We start from the raw sequence: 23,206 nt of genomic DNA on the forward strand, positions 1-23,206 counted from the left end.
CGACAAAGCTATAGAGTTTCACGAAAAGCTCTGGAAATTCGAAAACAATCGTTAGGTCCAAATCATGTTGATGTCGCTACGTCTTTAAACAATCTTGGTAATGTGTATTCTAAAACTGGAAACTACGACAAAGCTATAGAGCTTCACGAAAAAGCTCTAGAAATTCAAAAACAATCGTTAGGTCCAAATCATGTTGATGTCGCTACGTCATTAAACAATCTTGGTATTGTGTTTGAAAAAACTGGAAACTACGACAAAGCTATAGAGTTTCACGAAAAAGCTCTGGAAATTCAAAAACAATCGTTAGGTCCAAATCATGTTGATGTCGCTACGTCTTTAAACAATCTTGGTAATGTGTATTATAAAACTGGAAACTACGACAAAGCTATAGAGTTTCACGAAAAGCTCTGGAAATTCGAAACAATCGTTAGGTCCAAATCATGTTGATGTCGCTGCGTCTTTAAACAATCTTGGTAATGTGTATTATAAAACTGGAAACTACGACAAAGCTATAGAGTTTCACGAAAAAGCTCTGGAAATTCAAAACAATCGTTAGGTCCAAATCATGTTGATGTCGCTGCGTCTTTAAACAATCTTGGTAATGTTTTACATGAAACTGGAAACTACGACAAAGCTATAGAGTTTCACGAAAAGCTCTGGAAATTCAAAACAATCGTTAGGTCCAAATCATGTTGATGTCGCTACGTCTTTAAACAATCTTGGTAATGTTTTATGAAACTGGAAACTACGACAAAGCTATAGAGTTTTACGAAAAGCTCTGGAAATTCGAAAACAATCGTTAGGTCCAAATCATGTTGATGTCGCTACGTCTTTAAACAATCTTGGTAATGTTTTAATGAAACTGGAAACTACGACAAAGCTATAGAGTTTACGAAAAGCTCTGGAATTCGAAAACAATCGTTAGGTCCAAATCATGTTGATGTCGCTACGTCTTTAAACAATCTTGGTATGTTTATGAAACTGGAAACTACGACAAAGCTATAGAGTTTACGAAAAAGCTCTGGAAATTCAAAAACAATCGTTAGGTCCAAATCATGTTGATGTCGCTGCGTCTTTAAACAATCTTGGTAATGTGTTTTAAAAACTGGAAACTACGACAAAGCTATAGAGTTTCACGAAAAGCTAAAGAAATTCGAAAAAAACGTTAGGAACTAGTCAGGTTGATGTTGCTTAGTCTTTTAAACAATCTACGTGTAATGTATTATGAAACTCTACAGCCAGGAATCATCCTAAGTAGAACTTAGAACTGCCCATGCCCTGAATCTGACATTCTTCTTTAGACTTTATTTCTAAAGAAAATTGCTTTTATGTTAAAACCAAGTAGTAATTTTTATTGTATGATTTACAAACATACTAAAGTATATTGGGATGACAGAATTTTGTTAAATAAATACTATCCTGTTAGTTGTTCATATTCTTTGATACATTCAGTAATTTTTTACCCAGCTCCATAAGCCTATGACCATATTCCAGGTTCCTATAATAAGGGGTACCCCTTTCATACCATACATACCACCCCACCATGCTGCAGCCAATATTCCTGTGCTGTCACTATCTCCGCCATGAAACATAGAACAAGAGCACAAGTGAAACCAGGAATCTTTGGCCCTCATCAAAGCATCGTAAGCAATCATTGGTGCATCATGACCACTACCCACCCCAACCTGCAAAACTGACAGATTATAAGAAGCATCACGTTCAGGTATGTTATATGTCACTGGAAACTTTGGTTCACTGCTTCCATTTGTTAATCCCCGTAGTTCAAGATATGACTCCCAACTGTTTTTAAAGTAGCCCCAAGATTTCTTGTTTTCTTCTACATCACGACCAACCTTCTCAATGTATTCCCAAACTTTGGGTAAAACACTTAAAAGTCCTGCTCCCAATTTTTTTGGAGCCATCTTCTGTATAGCATAGGCTGTAAATAAAGCTGCAGTAACAGCCCCTAGATAACCTATAATTAAAGTCATTATCTTTAAAGTTTGCTAATTTTAGGTCACTTACATTATGATGACCATATTTATATAATAGCGGAATTTTGATATGGATTATGAATTCAATGGCTGTAGTAGTGAAGATATAAAAGCAAGAACAGCAATGGCAATTCATCTTCCTTAGGAAGACAGAAATTTGGAAATGTGGAAAAGCGATAAAAAGGGATGGATCAAAGATATGGTCATTTAAAGTGAGCAATGTTAGAGGGATGGAGGCATTTGAGATGTGGTTCTAGAAAATGATGAATTGCATAGACTTATGCAAACCTAAGGTCAACCTTCTTTTATTTCATTTATAAATTGATATTAGATAAAAGGATATGAAACATTCATGGTAATGGCTTGTTCAGATAAGTAATCAAAGGAAGAGTTGAAGATAAAACATCTAAGAAAAGCAAAAGGATTGAAAAGCTAAATTACTATAAAGGTTTGTTAAAATGAAAAGCAATGCAGATAACAGGAAAACCTAGCAAACTTTATACAGAGCAACACTTGTTGATAAACAAAACACTAGACATTAGTGACTTGATAATTGATACTTGATCTGAAATCATTGCTTTATTATGAAAGGTGAATACCTGTGGGGTGATTATGAGTCATCCTTCCACTTTCAACAGCAATTTCAATTAACATTTCGATTTGATCTTCACAAGGAAACATCAAACCTATACACATGGATCTCATAGCTGCACCACATCCTCCACCTCGTTCATTAAATGGTATAATGTAACCTTTTTCCTCAAGAGGTCGTAACATGAAACATGCCTTTGTTGTGGTCTGCCCAGGAGCTCTTTCCCACATATCCTCAGCACATGTCTTCTTGTACTTTGTAGCCATAATGCTCAATAACTCTTCCGTTGTTGTCCATTCAGAAACCAACGCTTCTGCTGTAGCAATGTGTAGTACAGTGTCGTCACTAACCCTCCATCCTTTAATGTCAATTTTATCAAGTCCTCCGAGTTTTTCTAGTTCTTCATGAATTTGAGTACCACTGTAACAGAATTCCCACAAACCATTCTTATAACCTAGAGCATCCCCACTCCACTGAGAACCATAACTGCTTCGTATTTCTCGGATAATTGGACCGTATTTTCAAGAGCCATTTTAATATGTTTACTTCACCGTAGTTTAATGAATTTTTGAAACACGGGGAAAGTACTAAGCTTCCCTCAACTTAGTCAACTAATAAAACGTAAAATCTTTTCTTTGCTTTGTTTCAATATTGTTTCATACTATTGTTTAGATTTAGACGAGAGCGTTGGGAGACTGGGACTGTTATTTTGTAATCCTTAATCTTTACCCGATTCCATGATCTTCAATCTGATTAACATGTTGCTTCTTGCAAAGATTCTTTAAAATTTAAAAGTTCCTTCCTTATATCATGGATTATCCGACACGGATTTAATCCAAACTTGACAATTTGATTGCACATATACTAAAAAACAGTGTATTGGGAATCGAACCCAAAGACTAAATTTTCCGCTCTTTGAAGATACCCCACAGTTGGGCTGTTTTTTTTTCTTGGAAAGTTCAGACGATTTTGGCTATTGAACATATTCTTAATATTTTATAGTTCCAAAATTTGATCTTTGTAGAATTTTTGAAGCTCAAATTTGGTAAGTTATTGCTTGATCGTAATAGACAAAAACAGGTCAAGACCTTTGTCGTTCAATTACACTTCACAATTTAAAGTTACAAACAATAAACAATTATCAGCTTTTTTATAATGCCGGTTTAGCATTAAAATGCTTAAATATCCAACTTTACGCCCCAAATACATGCAAGTTTAACTTTCACATTTACAATAAGTGTTAAGTAAAAGAATATAAAAAATGATTAAACTGAAATCTGACTGAAATCAAACTGTTCTAAAATGCAGAATTGCTTAAACATGACGCTGTTTTTTTAACTAAAGTGAACATGGCTGTAAATTTTAGCTGATAGACCCTAGGTTCGCTCAGCTAAGCATCCATAGCCTTCAAATTACATTTCTTTTTGTTCCATGGTTGTATATGACAAGTAGTACAAGTTTAGTCCCACACCAAGGTCACTGTTTTTTTTTTTGATGACTTAACCGAAATAAATAATCCCTAATGGAAAAACCTGAACGGTATAAACCAAAACCGAACACAACGGCACGAGAATTTGGAGAATACTGAAGAGGAAAAAATCATTAGGGATTTCAGCCAAAGTTCCGCGCCCCGGGGGACCCTCAGAATCAAGAATCTTTACTTACCTTTGCAACGATGCAAATACCAAAAAAAGCCGTCGATTCCTCAAAAGACACCTTCAAGTCCAAAAATCTTTCAAGTATTTTAGTTAGGGATATAATTCGCCATTTTTAACGTACATACAACTTACGTACAAACCGCCACATTTTAGTTTTACCGCACGTAAACCGATCAGCGAACTCGACAATTTTCTACTTTGGACGAAAAAAATTGTGTAATTTGGATGGGAATTTCTTTTAACGTGTGGGTTTTCTTATCTAATCCACATCCGAATCAGTCGCACCTAGCGCCACCTTAGCAGTCCCTATTTTGCACCGTTTCATTCAGTGCTTTGCGCGCCCGGTGCCACTAACGCTTAAAGTTGGAGCAAGCGCTTGCTGCATGACATGGATTAGATAAATGTACTTCAAAATATTTTAAGCAGACAGACGAAATTTAATATTTTTTGAAACAATTTAGAACACTTGAAGAAGCACACGTTAAGTTTGGTTACCGAGGGACCGTGGATGGTTTAACCAAACAACCGGCAGCGCTTGATTTAAGTTATGTTTTAGTTTGACAATTATCACATAGATGACTACATAGCAACGCGAATGGTGAACATGGAAACCATCGTGTAACTATTTTGTATCATATGTGACAACGTCTGCGGTTTGTCTTCATGGTAACCATCAAAGAAAACAAACAATGTGCTTTTATTAAAACTATGTTTCGTGTTAGTTTGGTTAATATGAAGCCATTCCGCATACTTAGACCTGGTGTACTAAACATTTTTATGCCTGTTTTGCTGTGGCTTGCCGCATCGAAATTCCCAGGAATGAAGTTTTCTTAATAAGAAAACAACATATCCATTTTTACATTTACAGTAATTGCCACGCCGCTCCTAAACTGTAAATGTCTTGACAAACTGAAGACTATTTGAGTTTCAATTTGTCGATTTGAAAATGATTGACAAGATTAAAGTTTCCTTCGAAAGATTTTGAAAATTTTTGGTCATTTCTCTTGATAGTGGAGTTCATCCTTTAAATTTATAAAGGTTCTAACCCCATACTCATTATCTAAGCGTAGCAACTACTCGCTGCAACTACAGCGCATGCCTAAGCTATCTAAACTTCCTACCTGCGCATGGCACCGGAATTCCGCCCTGAAAGGAATGCCCTTGAAGGAGGTAACCCATCATGCCCTTAACTTAACAACCTAGTGCATGTTGCACCTACGGGCGACCTCCAACCGGGGTGGGTTGAACTACTCATGCATTATAGGGGATCCATGCAGGAGTGCCTTAATAGTCAATGTAGAAAGCCGTTCATGAAATTGGCCAACTACAACGACTGCATGCTCTTACCGTACTAGGGAGAGATATTTTCTTTCCACCAAAACCACGATCTTCCCTTGGTCTTCAATAGGCCTTGCTCGCTTGATCCAGTCTTCAAAGGTCTTCTTACAGATGCTATTTGCATCCTCTACGCTAAGGTACCATTTGTACCCACTAACCCCAAGTTGAAGTTGCCTTCATTGGGCCAAACTTCACTTGCATTTCCGATTCTAAGCTATTGTACTGCCTATCCTGCGAGGCAACAACCGCTGCGATCATGCGTAGCTCCTTAAAGCAGTATATTCACACAGAGGTTTTTCGAAGTTAAATTATATAGAACAAAACAATTGTTGCATGCCAGTCACAGACTTGAAATAGTTGATACAAATTCACGCTTACTAAGACACAAATTTTAAAAAGAATTAAAGTAGCACCGATAAACACTATTGGATTATTTTAACCAAAAGAACACTTTTATTACCTCTTAATTAAGACTATTTTTGAAAATGCAGATGTAAATTTCTTTAAATATACTTATTTGCATTCTTGCATTAAAAAAATAGCCTTACAGTGGAATATACTGTACACCAGGATTTGTTGTGGCTATTTCCCGAATTATATTAGAAATTTGACCTGTTAACAGGCCTAACTAAATAAAAGGTTTATTATTATTACACTTACGGTTTTCGACGAATCCTTGGCAGTTCGACGACAGACTACGATGAATGACAGATGTCATGCCAATTGTGAAGATGAAACGATCGGATGTTGAGCAAGGACAGCCACAAAAAAGCCCAAAATAATTTTTTGAAAAATTCAGAACGTTGATGGTGAAACCATCGTATCCAATTTTCAGGCTAACTGACAAACATCACCACTTTTATGTCGACGACGGCAAGCACAAAAACAAGATTGGCCATTTCTTCCAACTGTGCATGTCGTCTACGGCATTAAATCGGAAATATCGACAGACAGTCGGAAAATTAGGATTTTTAGGTTTTTTATTTTCATGTTAAAGAAATTCCAACCTTTTTATTACGAAAATTTTCAATTAAATGATGTTGAAATTTGAGCGTTCGATAGCGGCGTGGTTTTCTCCATCATTGCGATTGATTGACCAGTCGTGATCTTAGCAGGAAAATGCCCAAGAAAATGTTTTTGAAAAGGTCATAATATTGACTTGTCCATGGAAACAGGCGTTAGTTTGATGGATGCATTGCTCCAGAATATTGTTTAGTGTTGGCACTCTTTGTTGAGATGGTCTTTAGGACATTAGAAGTCACGTATTTTTCAATTTCATCAAAGTATATTGTTAATTTTTGATCATTGTTCAGAAGAGTTCATTAAAGTATATTGTCCATTCTTGATCATTGTTCAGAGGTCTTCGTTAAAGTATATTGTCCATTCTTGATCATCGTTCAGAGGTCTTAATGAAAGTATATTGTTCATTCTTGATCATTGTTCAGAGGATTTCATTAAAGTATATTGTTCATTCTTGATCATCGTTCAGAGGTCTTAATGAAAGTATAATGTCCATTCTTGATCATCGTTCAGAGGTCTTAATGAAAGTATATTGTCCATTCTTGATCATCGTTCAGAGGTCTTCATTAAAGTATATTGTCCATTCTTGATCATCGTTCAGAGGTCTTAATGAAAGTATATTGTTCATTCTTGATCATTGTTCAGAGGATTTCATTAAAGTACGTATATTGTCCATTCTTGATCAGAAGGTTTCTACATAGGATAATTGAAGCCAATGTCAGTTCACACTATACTTCCATAAATGAATAACATTGATAACATACTTACATTGAACATTTTATTCACTCGTAATGTAGTTCAAGGGAAGAAGGAACTGGTCGACAACAGCCACAATTCTCTTCAACTGCCGTGAACAACAACCAGTTTCTTTAATTGTAGAATCCACGATCATGGTGAATACACCAACATTTGTTTGTTGTTTCTCAATCTCACTTGATGACTATTTGTCGTTTAAGAGAAGAATGTCCATGTCTAAAATCAAGCATAGAGGAAACAAGAGTTACTAAGACGAAAACTTTATGGAAAGGCCACACTGCACTTTGCATTAATGAACATCACATGCAGTGTCCCAATTCAATGTTTACTCAATGCAAAAGAACATGAAACAAGACATTTACCTGAACATTTTTTCAAAGCACTCCAAGAGATATTTCACTATTGAATAATTTCCACTTCGGCTAACTATTCTTCGTGCAACTACAGACTTTCACGTTCAAATGGCACGTTCTTAGTCTTAGACTGTGGCCCAAGTTTCACGAATGTGTTGTATTCTGATTGGTCAGTGACTAGGTGTGTTGTAAACGTGTTGTGTTGCTATTGGTAATTTACTAGGTGTGTCGTCAATTGTATATTGTGAAATCAGCTGAAATTTAGAATTTGCATGATCATCACTTAGAATTAATCCCCATAGAGCGGTAAATGCAATTTAATACAATATAAATAAAAACGTATACTTCAGCTACAGCAAATAGCAAATCCCAAACATTTAAGCCTCCTTGGGGAACAACTACAAGTTAACATTTGATTTCTTTTAATTAGCATTCTACAAGGTGTACATAAAAACGACGTTTAGCAATTAAACTATTGTAAAATTTCAAAGCCCGATCACTGTGCTAATCTCACTTGTGCATTACATTTCCAATGGAGGAAAATCTTTTGTTCTTGAATCAACGTAGCTAACAATGTTCCATGCACCTTTGGGCTTGGCATAGTGACAGACATTGAAATTATACAAAGATCTTCAGTGGTAAATGAAGGCTGACCAGCTAGTTTTGCACACATCAAAGGAATGAATCGGATAGAAAAATATTATTACAATGTATTTTTTATTTTTTATTCAACTACAGCCAGCATTATATGTTGTCCCTTTTAAAGAATTTTCAATCTCCATGCAACAATAAATTTTCATGGCAACTTTTGTTCCGAATCTTTCCACATTCCTTTTTGTATGATAAAAATTAAAAAAGTTGAGCACCTTCAAACGTTCGTTTTCCAGGCCGGCTGCCAAAATTTTATCTACTAGGTCCCAGTCTTCACCACCCCATGTAATGATAGTTGCCCCATATGTGACACCCCGAAGCTTGTAGGAGCTAGTTGTTAGTTCAATAAACAAGTTTAGGCGACAGCTCTCGTGCTTTTTGTATTTCTTTACTACACCCCAGGCATACCTAAATCGTTCCACATCCATGCCATCAATTCTAAAAGTAGATAATAATCTAGAGTAATGATATAAATCTCTTTTTAACCCATAAGATTTATAGATTTTAAATGGAAAAAAATTTATTCCATGTTTGTTCTTATAAATGTACTGTTTTGAGTATCAATGTAGTCTTTTTGCAAAATAACAAAATTACACATCATACAATAAAAGTTTTCCTGTAAAATAGGGTGAGGTTTTCCCTTCTGGTGGCTTAAATGCCAAGATTTGATTTTATTTTGATTATTGATACCTTACATTATACATACGAAGTACATACCTATCCCAGTCTGACTTGTACAGAGCTATAGGTCCATACCCATCGTGCTCCCAGTGCCTATTGGGATGATTCAAAGTATAACAACAGTCCAGACGAATCAAGAGTGCATTAAATGTGGTTGTTTCCCTGAATACAATGCTAAAAAACAACACATACCAAACATTAAATGAAAGATATTTCAGTATTTTTTCATTACATTACATTGTCTGTCATTGTTTAACTATATTTTAAGTTAAAGTAACGACAGTGTTTGTTCTGTTTATTATTCTTATTATTCATGATAACATGCAAATGACCAATACCAAACAAAATCAACCTTGTACTATCTAATTTCTATTCAACTGTTAATAATCTAGGTTTTGACACTAGTTAAAAACTCTCTAAACTTTATGTCAACTGATGACTGTTACTGTTCTTCCTTTCTTCACTTAAAAAATAAACCATGTTTACTGTGTTTGCAAATGAAAGAGACCTTTTGAAGAACTTGCACCTGGTCGACATTCGGCCTCAGCTTTGAACTGATCTTTCCATGAACTTTCGAATGATTTGATTCATAAATAACAAACCCAGAAATGACAAATGTAATAATAACCATAATGATATGTACTGCTTATCGCTTGTAAAATTAACTATTTTTGTCAAAGGGAGTTAAGTGGGATGGGGTAATCTGGGGGTAGAAATATAGTGAATTTGTAATAATGGATACTTTTTCATATTGCTCGACCAAAGAGTTTCCGGTTACAGCGGGCTAACCACGTGACACGTTCAGTGAAAGATAAAAAAAGAGCAAAAGATACAAACATTTAAAACAGAATCATCGTTACTTACTACAGCCACACCAGTTATTATTCTCAATCTACCCGAACCACCAAGAACCATTTTCACGTCACCTTTTGAATCAACAACTATAGTTGGACAAGCTGTTGATACAGAGCGTTTCCCAGACTGAATAAACTTGGCTTTTGACGCTTTTGGTTGATAACTTTTTGATGTATTTGGTAACGAAAATGAACTCATATGATTGTTGTAGACTATCCCTGTTGTATAGGATCGAAATCTTTGCACCAAAACTGAATAAAAAAAGTAATTTTATGTTGTTATAAATAGCACATTGAAAATGAGCGACCTGCAAAGCAAACTGCTAGATGTATGCAGGGTTTTGACGTAGTTATGTTTCCATTTGAAATATTTTTGTATGCTCCAGTGTAGTGTTAACTGTGTAAAATACTAGCATGATCCTTAAGCTCAAACAATAAATGCAGTTGTGTAAAAGAGCGGTAATTGACCGTCGATCACCGTAGCCAATACAACGAGATAAAGTTGTAGCTTTCAAATTGAACTATGAAAATGCTTACCAATAACCAACTATGTAGTGACAGACATAGCATCTCGAGTTGACAAAATTACTGATACATGTGTAGTCCCAGAGTCTTTTCTTGTGGAGTAAAACCCTTCATAGTAAAAACTATCGTGTGTTTCATTGTTCCATATCATTTTACGCAAATCTTCAGCATATGTTGTATTTATTTGAACATCCTGTGATTGGAAAATAAAAATCACCAATTTAAAAAATTAATATTATTATAATGAAACATAATCCGAATGAAAAGTTCATGTTTAATTCAATATTTCAGAAAAAAAACTTAAGACAAGAAAAACAAGACAATTTTTTATTTTAACAGCAATATTTCGAATATATTACAAATTCATCATCAGAGTCTACATAGAATTGACTTGTTTTTTCTCACATATTCAGTTAAACATGAACTTTTTATTCGGAGTACGTTTTATATTATACTAAGAAAGTAAACATGTTTATACTTTATATGATATAAGGAGTTTTTACTTTGTCGACTGTTACTTTCATAATTTTGGGGGTTTATAAAGCTGGGTTTTTTTCTCTTTTGTTCATTTATCACTACCTATACAAAATAATGTTTTTCTATTGTCTTAAACTTACTTTTTCAACATTACGATAAAATTCTGGATCACCAATGAACGGACGACAAGCATACCCGAACTTAAACGCGTCCAAAATTCGATACCATGTAAGTGTCTGCTTGTTACCTGTTATGGAGTCGGGACCAAACTTGAAACCTAAAATAACAAAGAAGTCGTCAGTGAAATGTGCATTCAGAACTAACATATGAGTGATAAACGCTCATTAAATTTACAAACATAAGTTGTTATGACACCAGTTTTAACTAATATTTACTTTGACAATAGTCTAATGTTATTCGGTTCTATTCGTGAACAATGACAACCAAACCTTTTAAAATGTTAAGTATCATTAAGGAGCTGCTCTAATTGATAGCGATTTATCTCTCTCATATACATTTTCATTGTCTTTCCAGCAAGCCGAATATTTTCCAAATTGAAAGGTGCTGTTCATGAGGTTATTTCTTGTGCCTTGAGCAGATGTGTAGGATCAAACATTAGAACTATTTTTCTTCCATTGTGAACAAACCATGGCTTCGTTGGTGACATTCAATTTTGTGACATACTGTAGAAGTTGGTTCCATATCTGATATTACCAAACAAATGTTCAACCCAATCAAATCAAGCTTGCGAATGACTTCTTTGATCAAATCTTGCAAAACATCAACTAGACAAGATTCATTAACAAGTACATACCCAAAAGGTTGCTTCCAACCTCCAGATATGCTTTGAAGCATGAATACAAGACCTGATGTTGCCAATTTGTTTGTTCGATATCCACCAAAGTCCTCTACTCCAACAATCTTATCTTCTGTGATGTTGTAGTAAAGGTGTGTTTTTAATGATATCTCAACACAAAGAGTGCACAGCTTTTCCATATCATTCATGTAACACACTTCTTCTTTCAACAGATTTAAGGTTGCCTGAGGAATACCAGCTGCTATTGGAATTCGTGAAACAAACCGTCTAATTGAAGACTTTGTTGGCAGAATAAACAGCTTGGAGAGGAGGCTATACGCTTTGCCACTAGCATGATACAATGAAACTGCTAAGGACTTCATTTCTGGTGAGTACCTTCTTCCATGTTTTTTTGTTGAATGTAACTTCAGTTGCAATTCTATAAAATTAGACAGTTATATTAGCCATAATATCTTGGAATCTTGTCTATGGTTTGCAAAGAACATTTGCTAGGGACAACTCTAGAACCAACACTTATTAGCACATCAATTCCTTCTTCTGACCCAAGCAGTGACTGCACTTCCTCATTGCAACTGCATTGCAACAACTACAATGTTATAAAGAAATAAAACAGTATGAGTTGTATGTGGATGCACAGCATACTTTTATATCAAGTGGCCATACAGCTGTTACAATCATTATGAGTTGTATGTGGATGCACAGCATACTTTTATATCAGGTGGCAATACAGCTGTTACAATCATTATGAGTTGTATGTAGATGTACAGCATACTTTATATCAGGTGGCAATACAGCTGTTACAATCAGTGCATGTTGCCCATTATAAATTATTGTGATAAATATCAGTTCTATCAATTTTAAAGTACCTTCTCTGAAAAAGTTTTGATTTCTGATGCTGGTAAATCATCTAAAGTTAGTTTGAGCTGTTCACACAGACTTGAAACCACATAGTCATAAACCCAAGGTTTTAAAATGCATGGTGACGGACCACATTGCAAAATGGAGGCAGCCATAAGATTTCCAGCATACAAAAATTCATTCTCTGTCATTGCTGATGTTGAGATAATGGGAACACCAGTAATGAACAGTCGTTGTGTAATTTCTTTAAGAACTTCTGCAAACATAAAGGATTTTTTAAATTCTCTACATATAAATATGTGACAATGACTGTTTAAAGGCAATAGACTTTTGTACTTTTTAAAAACAAAAAATGGATGAGTCAAACCTGTTAAAAATTCTTTCCTTGGTCTTCCAGTACCTTGAGCAGGCTCACCAATAAAAACTACTTTAAGTTTATTTTCATCGATAATCCAGCTACAACATTTTCTTGTCTCAATGTAATCAGCAAATAGCTGGCCTCTCCTTACATTTATTCTAGATTGTGCTTTGGGATTTTTCACTAACGCTTCAAGAATATCTGAAATTGACTTCACACCAGTATCCAAACTCACATATTCAGTGACATCTCCACTTGTGTTTCCTTCTGCAATATCAACTGAAAGTTCAAATTTTCTTTCTTGATAAAATGCCCGTCAGTTAGCATTTTCTTCACATATGTCTGCATGTAATACAATGTCTTTATCTACAAAATTTCCATGACAAGTGGGACACTGTACATAAATATTTTTATTTCTAGGATTTGTAGGGCAATGCCCAAATGGCAAGGCTGTTTGGGAAGATTCGTTTCTTTTAGAAGTCAAAGAAAAATCAGACTTTGCTGTTGACAAGCCATCTCGATTTAGTTAAAAGGGCATAGTAGGTTCATCAGATATCTCATCAGGTAAGGAATGAAAATCATAAAATTCATCATCATCAGAAGATACTACTGAAAGATCTACGACTTGTTTCTTATTTCCTTAAGTTTCATACTTATTTTTAGTAGTTTTTTAAGTTGACTTTGCTACCAGAACAAAAAATTGATCATGATCAGAGTGTTTTTTTATGTCAGCGCCAGTACTTTCTCCCTATCAAAATCTTTGCAAACTTTTACAGGTAATTTGGAGCCTCTTTTCACTGTTAGAGTACCATCGTTTACGGTGATTATGTCTACCTGTATTACAACACGATTATCCACAGGCTTTTTTGAAGGTGGACATTGGCTAGTTGATTTCCTTTTCGATGACGAGCTCGAGATCTTCGTGTTAAATCCTACTCAACATTCTCCTTTTATAGACATGTAATGGTCTAATGTCTTCGCCTGATTACATACCGACAATTTTGCTTCTACTTTAGATCCGCATTTGAAACAAAACCTGTCCGTAAAATTTAGTTCATTTCCACAAGTTCCTTTTTCCGCCCCTTTGTTACGGGAATGACATGTCTTAAAAGTTTTGTGATCATACTTCATGTTGGACAACATTTAGGTGTCTAAATTCTGATCAAAAAATATTTACGGATTTGAAAAATCTTTTCGGATTTTCAAAGTATTTTCCGATTTAGAAATATATTTTTACATTTTCGATGTATAATTACAGACTGGAAATATATTGTTGGATTTACAAAACATTTTGCGATTAAAAATATATTTTCAAAGTGGCCCTTCTCGGCTTCCGTACAAAATACCTAGGAAACGGTAATAAAATTCAAACATGTTAACAGAAACAATAAAGATCATAAGGCCGTATCTTTGTTTTACATAACAATAAATGCCCTAAATTATTTGCCACGTATCAACTCAAACGACGCAGACATTTGACGCTTAACTCTTCAGAACGTTGAATTTATCTGAAAGATTGAATGTTCAAAGTTCCAACCGTCGATCAAGCAAAAGGTTTGTAAGACAAAAGATAAAGAATTATCATGTGTGTTTACGTTGTATAAATGTGACCTTAAATACAAAATGCTTCTCATATTTAATTGATATATTTTTGCTAAATATTAGTCCCACCTTAGTACTATGAAATATACATCATAGATACCCGTAGCATTTTGTAATCCTGTAATTGTATACCAATCAAACGAAGTTGCAAATACAAACAATTTACTTACGAAAAATAATTACTGCGATCGAAAGGAAGGCCTGTTTATCGTGATGTGTTCGTTTACCAAGGAATTCAAATCGCTTGCTAGCATGCAATTATATTTATCTTTGGGTCCGGACGGTATATTTATAAAATATGTGTTATTTCATTATACTTGTGATAGTATGAAGTGACATTTATGAATCAAGAGGGAAATTAAGTTTGAAATTGCAAATGGACTCATGCATGCCATCATTGATAATTGAAATATTTAGTCGGATTTTTTTAAACATTTAGGCGTTTTGTAACTTTGCAATTATCTTTCGTCGAGCTGTTGACGCTAATGTTACCATAAGGAATGAAATATGATCACCATTTTTAACTGATATGTATGTGGTCGCGTTGTTTATATTAAATCTCTCATCCGTTTGTTGAGTATGTGACATGTAAAGAACTAAAGCAAGAATAATTTTGTTCACATTATCGTCTTACTTTTGAAAGAAAGTAATTTTAGAAAAATTAAGCGATATTTTAGAACTACACTAACGACATAACAAATTAGCTAAAGCAGCATCTCGATAAAGTATGACTAAACATGCATGAGAAATCATATCTAAATTGATGTACCAATTTTCTAACTATTGACAATAAGCTACATGGTAAAGGAAAGCAAAACCTGTTCAAAGGTATGGGGGAGGCAAAATAACATGAGAACATTTCCTACATGTAGCACGCTGAATTTTCTATATAATCTATACTTGTCTATGGAAAAAAGGGAATTTTTGTAACAATTTATGTACGGGGTGGGGCACATAACTAATCATGCATCACCTCCCTTCTTTGCTGACGGCTCTTTTGACTAATCTCTGTGTGTCTAGCAAAATGTTCATAGTTGTATACAACAAACCATTTCTTTTATAAGTAAGGAAATTTGAAAAATAAGCAAAAGTTAAACACAGGAAAAATGTATTTACACACAGAGAAAGAACGCGACCGAAGCTATTTTTTGTGAATTGTTGATTCATGCAACACAGAGCTTTCAAAATTATACTTTTGATCAAATGTTAGTTTAACAGTGTTAAAGTTTACTTTTATTGCATCCTTTACTGTTATATGTATAGTGTTTTTTATTGATCATAAGTATTTACAATTGCGTGCAGTTGATAATTAAAATGTATTGATGATTTACGATGGATTATTCAATAACAAAGGTCTTTTTATAATATAAACTGACTTTTGCAATAATATACGTGTATGGAATTTTTAATTAGCGAAGTGAAAAAATAGAGTTTAAAGTTTAAAAAATTGTGTCCTAATCATTCACATTCAAATCCTATTTTAGAAAGATGATCCCTTTATTCCTGAATTTAAGCTTGTTTAACTTTATATTATTTAAAGTAGTCCTTTGGAATTTCAAACTGATATGTATGTGGTCGCGTTCTTTATATTAAATCTCTCATCTTTTGTTAGGTATGTGACATGTAAAGAACTAAAGCAAGCTTAATTTGGACGACGAGATCGTCAGATATGAAGTCTTACTTCTAAAACAAAGGTAATTTTACAAAAGTAAAGCGAGATTTATATCCACATTACGGACTTAACAAATTAGCTAAAGAAACATCTATAGATGAAGTATGGGTAAACATGCCTGAGAAATCATGTCTAAGTTGATATACCAACTTTTTAACTATTGACCATAAGCTGCATGTTAGGTAAAAACAGTAAAATCTGTTAAAAAGTTTGATGAGGAAGAATAGCATGATTGTATTTTCTACATGTAAGACGCTGTAATTCTTCCTCCACCAGGACCAAAAATGCTTTCTCAATCTTGCTAAATACCTAAACCTACGCTTGACCACTCCTGCATCTTCGTCATTAATAGTATGCAGAATTCCTTCGTCTGGAAGAAATAATCTTCTTCCAAACATAAGATGTTTGCACATCAGTACATCTACATTCACTTCATATTCATATACATAAGTCAATGGTCTAGAGTTTAACGTACCTTGTACCTCAACTAATGTTGTTAACAATTCTTCCTCGTTCAATTTAGCGCTACCCAACACTTTCTTCAGACAGCCTTTCACCAATGCTACCATTATCTCAAAAAATCTACCCCACCAGGGTGTCCTCGCCAAATTAAACTTCCATATCAACCGATTACCTTCCAATCATGATTTTACCTCCTTAATTCCATAAATCCCCATCAACGCTTTCTCAGTTGCTTTAAATATTTTGGCGTTGTCCGAAACTATTTGGGAGGGTGCTCCCATTCTAGCAGTAAATCTTCGCATACAATTCAATAAACAGCGTGCACATAAACTATCAACTAAATCAAGACAAATTTTTCTTGAAACACAGAAGGAAAATAATGCGATGTATACTTTAATTTGACTAAATTTGCAAATTTTATCACACAATCTTTATCTACCGCCTGTGTGTTAGCTAATACTGTCTTCCCGACATCCACAAGACTTTCGTCTGTTGTTTTAACCTCTTTTGGCATTGGCCAATCACACTTGGGACTTGACAACCACTTCGGACCCTTCCACTAAAGTTCACTTTCCTTTGATTGTGATGTCGTAACTCCCCTTGAACCTAAATCCGCTGGGTTTTCTACACCCGCCAATGTTTCCAGTCATCCTTCCTGCTCAATCTTAAAATCTCGTTAACTCTATGGCGCACAAACTGTTTCCATTCTCCCCTATTACCGAACCAGCACAATGCAGTCATACTGTCCAACCAATAGTATTTACCATTAAATTGAACATAACCTTCTAAAGCCAACTTCACTGTGTCCATCAACTGTGCTAATATTCCAACTGACATCACTTCTAATCCGGGAGTTGTTTGCAATTTTATTGGCGCTATCCTTGTTTTCGACGTAAGCAACTCTACGTGGTAGGCACCGTTTAGCTCTGTCACAAAATATACGAGTGCACAGTATGCCTTTTGGCTGGCATCTGCGTACCCATGCAAATAACACTTTACCTTACCAAGTAAATTACCATACACACATCTCGCCACAACTAAGTCCCTGACTCTCTCTAAATCACCATCCACCTTTCCTAACGTTTTTTTCTTGTCACCTTCTCGCTCATTATCCCAATCAGATTTCTCAATACACAGCTCCTGAAACAATAACTTAGCACAAACTACAACTGGACTTATAATAACTAATGGATCGAATAATCTTGCAAGTATACTTAGTATATTTCATTTACTTGGTATGATAGCCTTTGCTCTTTCACACAATTTCCAGAGGCTAAATACAAAGTGATCCTACTTACACTCCCATCCCAATCCTAGTACTTTCTCAAAACTTCCACTGATACTATTTCCCCCAACTGATGCTTTGGCATAAGTTTGCTCATCAACCACTTTTGAATTACTTAATTCTGCCCTTCTTTCCTCAAAATGCTTCTTTCTCTCTATTCTATTTCTTTCAAAACATTCTCATCGTTACTTAGCCACTTCCTAAGCCTAAATCCTCCTGCAGCCAATCGTTCACTTGCTGACTCATACAACCTCATTCCTTTCTTCTTGGATTGTTCACCGGACACTAGATCCTGGACATAAAAGCTAATTTTGAGTTTTTTAACAGTGTGCTTGTTCCATCTCTATGAATGTGTCTAAATGATACTGCAGTGTCGCATTCAACAAAAATAGAGAGCAGTTAACACAAACGCTACTCTACAAAATCAATATTCTACAGGCTTCACCCTCTCATTGTTTACATCGTCAACCCATAAAAATCTTAGGCAGTCCCAGTACAAAGTATCAACTTCTGTATTCAAAAATGCCTTTTCAATATCTGCCACTAAAGCGACTCTCTTCTCTCTAAACTTTATCAAATATGAAAGAGCAATGGTGCTGATTTGGGTCCCACATGCAAGCAGTCATTGAGTGAGGCAGCCTTGGGTGACTCTTTACACAATGTATCATAAACAACTCTTACCTTAGTTGTTTTGCTTTCTGCAAATAACTGCATGATGTTGTAAATAATGTATTTTATCAGCTTGCTCCAGTTTTATCACTGGTTCTATAATACCCTTCCTCAATTGATCTTTGATTGTCTTATCATACTCTTCTAAAATTTCTGGTTACCTTTTCAGCCGTAGTAACTGACCCGTGAATCTTCTCAAGTTTATGCTGTAATTTGTATAGTCTAAACTATGTCCTTCTTTCCAAGGCAATTTGACACTGTAGCTGTTGCCATTAAACACAATAGAATCCTTTAACAATTCATGAAAATAATCTTCCTCTGCTCTTCCTAAAGTTTCAAAATCCCACAAATGATTGACATTCTTATCTAAACTTAAATTTTCTGATCTTTCATGCGCAATGAAGTTTACTTGAGTGTGCATGTTATCTAAATCGTTTCTCCCTTTCATGGGGCCGGACAACACCCAACCTAACTTAGTAGACACAGCAACTGGTTCATCTACCTGTCCCCGAACAACATTGCTTTCCTGAAACCACCAATGATAATCTGCCCCAATCAAAACTTTAATATCTAAAACTTCCTTATCCTTGCAACAACAACAAACAAACAAACAACATTTATATACCGGCCAGTATTAATCCCCGCCAGGGGGGTTGACCGGTCCATGAATTTTTCCACGCCACACATCTCTATCTCTCGCCATATCTCTCGTTTTACCCATCGCCTTCATATCACTGTTCACAACATCCATCCATCTCTTTCTCGGTCTACCTCGTTTGCGGACTCCATCAACATTCATATGCAACGTTCTACGAATTTCAGCACTTTCTTCCCTCCTTTCCACATGCCCAAACCACCTCAAACGCTGGCGTCTTACCCAATTCTCGATACACTCAACACCAACTCTTTCTCTAATCTCTTCACTTCGAATCCTATCCATCAACGTTACACCACATCATCCTAAGCATTCTCCTTTCCGTCGACGCCAATCTTCTCAGGTCCTCTGCTTTCGGCGCCCAACACTCTGCTCCATATCCCAAAACACTTCTAACACATGCCTTATACAATTCTCCCTTCTGCCTCAACGAAGTCGACTTTCCGCACAACATTCCCGACAACTCTCTAAAACTCCACCACGCTGCTTGAACTCTGTTCCTCACCGCTTGCTCGCACCCTCCACCATCATTTAACACATCGCCCAGATATTTAAACTCTGATACACCTTCCAAACTCACGTCACCCAGTTCAAACCGTTCAATCGCGACTCGCCCACCACTTCGACACGTCCCGCACTCAAAATCAGTTACTCTTGTCAATGCACCACGGACACCTGAACATCTTCCATGAACCCACTTACCGCATTTCCCACATTATCGAATTCACTCCAACTCTTTCCCACACACACCACATGGCCATTTATCACTGTCCTTCACCTCCACCTGCCTCGAGCATCTCATGCCCTTCGTCTTTGCCTCATTCACTTTCAGTCCCTTGACTTCTATTGCCGTTTTCCATTCTCGGTACCATTCCAGAACTTTCTGCTTCGACTCCGCCACCAAGACAATGTCATCTGCATACAACAAACACCAGCATCCTTCTTTTCTTCTCACTTCCTCTGTCAGTACATCCATCACACAAGCAAACAGTAACGGCGACAAGACTGAACCTTGATGAACACCAACTTTTACCTCAAAAACACCAGATCTAGCACCTTCCTCCGTAACCACCGCCTCTACACCTTCATAAGTCTCCATAACTGCCCGAACCATATTCTCTGTCACACCTTTCTTACGCAGCGCGTACTCGATCACCTTTCTCGGAACTCTATCAAACGCCTTCTCCAAATCTACAAACACCATATACAATTCTCTGTCCTTCTCCAAAAATTTCTCCTGCAGCTGCCTCAACACAAAACACGCATCCGTCGTTCCTCTCCCCGGTATGAATCCATACTGCTCTTCCCCCATCCGAACAACTTCCCTCAACCTTCTTTCAAACACTCTCTCTACTATTTTCAACGCATGCTCCATCAGCTTAATAGTCCTGTAATTCCCACATACCGTTGCTGCTCCTTTTCCTTTGTACAGCGGGACCACTAGACTCTTTCTCCATGTACTCGGCATCTTTGAGCCCCTCAAAACCTCGTTCGCTACATTACACAACTCTCTCACGCATAGTTCATTGTCCAACATTTCGCTACCCACTTCACTCGGTCCCGTCGCCTTTCCTTTCTTCATCTTGCGCAGAGCCGCCGCCACCTCATCAACAGTCACTATTTCCCACGGCCCAAAAACTTCATCCGCTTCAACTTCTCCATTCCACTCATTCTCTACATTCATCAAACGGTCACAGTACGCCCTCCACACTTCTAACCTGTCTTCCAATAACACCTTCAACTCCCCATCGTGGTTCTGCACGCCGGAGCACCAAAATCGTTCCTCTCCTTCTTGCTCCTTCTAGCTGTTCTAAACAACGCTTTTCTTCCATTCTCCTGCATTTTTACGAGAAGCTCTTTCTGATGTCTTTCTTTCGCTTTAGCCACCTCCTTTCGCGCCTTTTTCTTGAATCGGATGTAATCGATCCTATCTGTTTCAGTCCGCGACTTTCTCCACCTTTTAAATGCCAACTTCTTCGCGCCAATCACTTCGCTGACTCGTTGATCCCACCACCATGCCTGTTCTTCTACTACACCGCCTTTACTTCTACAACATACCTTCTCCGCTGCCTTTAAAACACCCTTCTCCAAGCACGTCCATCGCTCCGTCTCACCCTCAACATTCAATGTCGCAATTTCGTCACGGAAACACTGCTTCCCTTCATTCGATCGTAACTTCCATAGCTTAAGCCTGCCTTTACCCTCAACCTTTCTCCTTTTCACCTTCCTGATTCTCCAGTCCATGACCAGCAGCTTGTGCTGGGTCACACATTCTTCTCCTGCAATCACTTTGCATCCTTCATTTTCCTCTCTTCTTCATTCACCAGTATATAATCCACCACCGTCCTACTGTCACCAGATTCATACGTCACTTTCTTCCTTTATAAACCACGTATTCACTACCACCATCCCACAACTCGCTAACTCCAATATCGTCTCGCCTTCAGCATTCATATCACCAACTCCAAAACCTCCATGCGCAGTATCCTTTTCTTACGCTTCCCACATGACCGTTCCAATCACCAAGCATCACACATCGCCCTCTAATGTCTGCTCTCACTGCATACACGCTGTCGTAGAACTTTTCCTTCTCCTCCGCACTTCGTCCAACCTGCGGGCATACACCACAACGAAACTCACAACTTCGGCCTCAATAACTACATCTCTCTGGGACTCTGTCCGAAACTCTCTTCACTGCTACAACTGACTTCGCCCAATCCTCTCTTATCGCAAAGCCAACACCATTCGTGCCACTTCCGTTTCCCTTCCAAAACCACTTAAATCTCGCTCCATTATCTTCACCCTTTATGACTCTCGTACCTTCACCTTTAAACCTTACCTCCTGAAACCCACACACATCAACTTTCCTTCTCTTCAACATGTCCGCCACTTCTGCACTCCTTCCCTTCATTGTCCCAACGTTCACTGTGCCTACCCGAAGGGTGACACTTCCACAACCATTAGATTCTTCGCACCCCCTGCCCACTGAAGGGCTGCCGGGGACTGGGGGCCATATCTTCTTTTCCAAAGTCCATGAATTTTGTTGGAGCAAAAGTTTTACGGTAGGATGCCCTTCCTTACACCAACCCCTTTTAGTCGTCTTTTACGACACGCAGAGGATACGTTGGCGCAATTCTAAGCCGGCAACCACACGGCACTTCCTTATCCTTGCAAACATCTGAAAACCACAGACTCTTTAAATGTGAATAATCCATCTTTCTCAACTCTACATGTTCATTCCTAATTTGAGATATACAGTCTACACTGTATGCCTCGATGCTTACACTCTCTCCCCATAACTGACGACAACTCTAATTAAAATACTTCTCGCAACTTACCTTTAGCCTTCTCTTGACCAAACAACTTGATTTCTATCCATTCTTTTCTACTAGCCTGAGTACCTGCTCTCTGTATAATCTTTCTATTCACAAATGACTTCTTGAATCAAACAACACTCTGACCCTAACACATCCCTTATCTCCCTTAAAGAAAGCCTGTGCTGTCTGTAATGCTACCCTACAATGTGATCCCAGAATAGAATGGTTGGTTTGAACATCGCCTGTAAGAATCCCATTGACTTCACAAATTGACCTATGGTGTGCCTTCTCACATGCATTAAATTTATCATTACTATTACAATTCTTACTGACATGTCCTTTCTTCAAACAAATAAAACATCTTCCGTACTTACGAATGAGTTGTTTTTCTCAGTTACCTTGGTTATTTTCTTACATTCCTCTGGATTGTGTTCCCCGAGACAATAAACGCATTTTCTTTTCGCTTTACCGTTTATTGACACCTCGTTGCAACTCATGCTTCGCGTGCAGTGTCGATGCTGACCCCATATGTTTTTGTCGCGACGTTTCTCGTTGTTTCTCCCCATCCTGTCTCTTGGTTTTCTCGCCGATCGGTGTGTGAGCCTCGAAACT

General features: G+C 36.9%; 2 protein-coding genes and 1 long non-coding RNA gene across 3 annotated transcripts; all 3 read right to left on the reverse strand.

Annotated features, from left to right (window-relative positions):
* Window positions 1-1,335: 1,335 nt before the first annotated feature.
* On the reverse strand, window positions 1,336-3,094 carry LOC124448820 (protein ADP-ribosylarginine hydrolase-like). The gene is made up of 2 exons (XM_046999797.1): window positions 2,594-3,094; window positions 1,336-1,975 (listed from the first exon to the last, which is right to left on the reverse strand). Exons 1-2 carry the CDS (start codon window positions 2,850-2,852, stop codon window positions 1,449-1,451), a joined length of 786 nt encoding a protein of 261 aa, XP_046855753.1. The 5' UTR covers window positions 2,853-3,094; the 3' UTR covers window positions 1,336-1,448.
* A 5,659-nt stretch (window positions 3,095-8,753) lies between these two features.
* Window positions 8,754-11,546, reverse strand: LOC124448825. The gene is made up of 6 exons (XR_006949267.1): window positions 11,349-11,546; window positions 11,040-11,176; window positions 10,435-10,615; window positions 9,552-10,149; window positions 9,080-9,217; window positions 8,754-8,800 (listed from the first exon to the last, which is right to left on the reverse strand). It is a non-coding gene; the product is annotated as an uncharacterized LOC124448825 (long non-coding RNA).
* A 9,468-nt stretch (window positions 11,547-21,014) lies between these two features.
* Window positions 21,015-21,521, reverse strand: LOC124448020. Its single transcript, XM_046999031.1, has one exon. The coding sequence runs from the start codon at window positions 21,519-21,521 to the stop codon at window positions 21,015-21,017; it is 507 nt and encodes a 168-aa protein (XP_046854987.1).
* Window positions 21,522-23,206: the final 1,685 nt, after the last annotated feature.

Source organism: Xenia sp. Carnegie-2017, unplaced genomic scaffold (assembly GCF_021976095.1).
Source record: "Xenia sp. Carnegie-2017 unplaced genomic scaffold, XeniaSp_v1 HiC_scaffold_23, whole genome shotgun sequence".
Lineage (NCBI taxonomy): Eukaryota > Metazoa > Cnidaria > Anthozoa > Malacalcyonacea > Xeniidae > Xenia > Xenia sp. Carnegie-2017.

Coding starts and splice junctions, on each gene's coding strand:
- LOC124448820 (XM_046999797.1), bottom strand. CDS start 2,852: ATGGCTACAAAGTACAAGAAGACATGTGCTGAGGATATGTGGGAAAGA. Junction 1,976..2,593: donor GACTCATAATCACCCCACAG/GTATTCACCTTT, acceptor CTTTAATTATAG/GTTATCTAGGGGCTGTTACT.
- LOC124448020 (XM_046999031.1), bottom strand. CDS start 21,521: ATGGACTGGAGAATCAGGAAGGTGAAAAGGAGAAAGGTTGAGGGTAAA.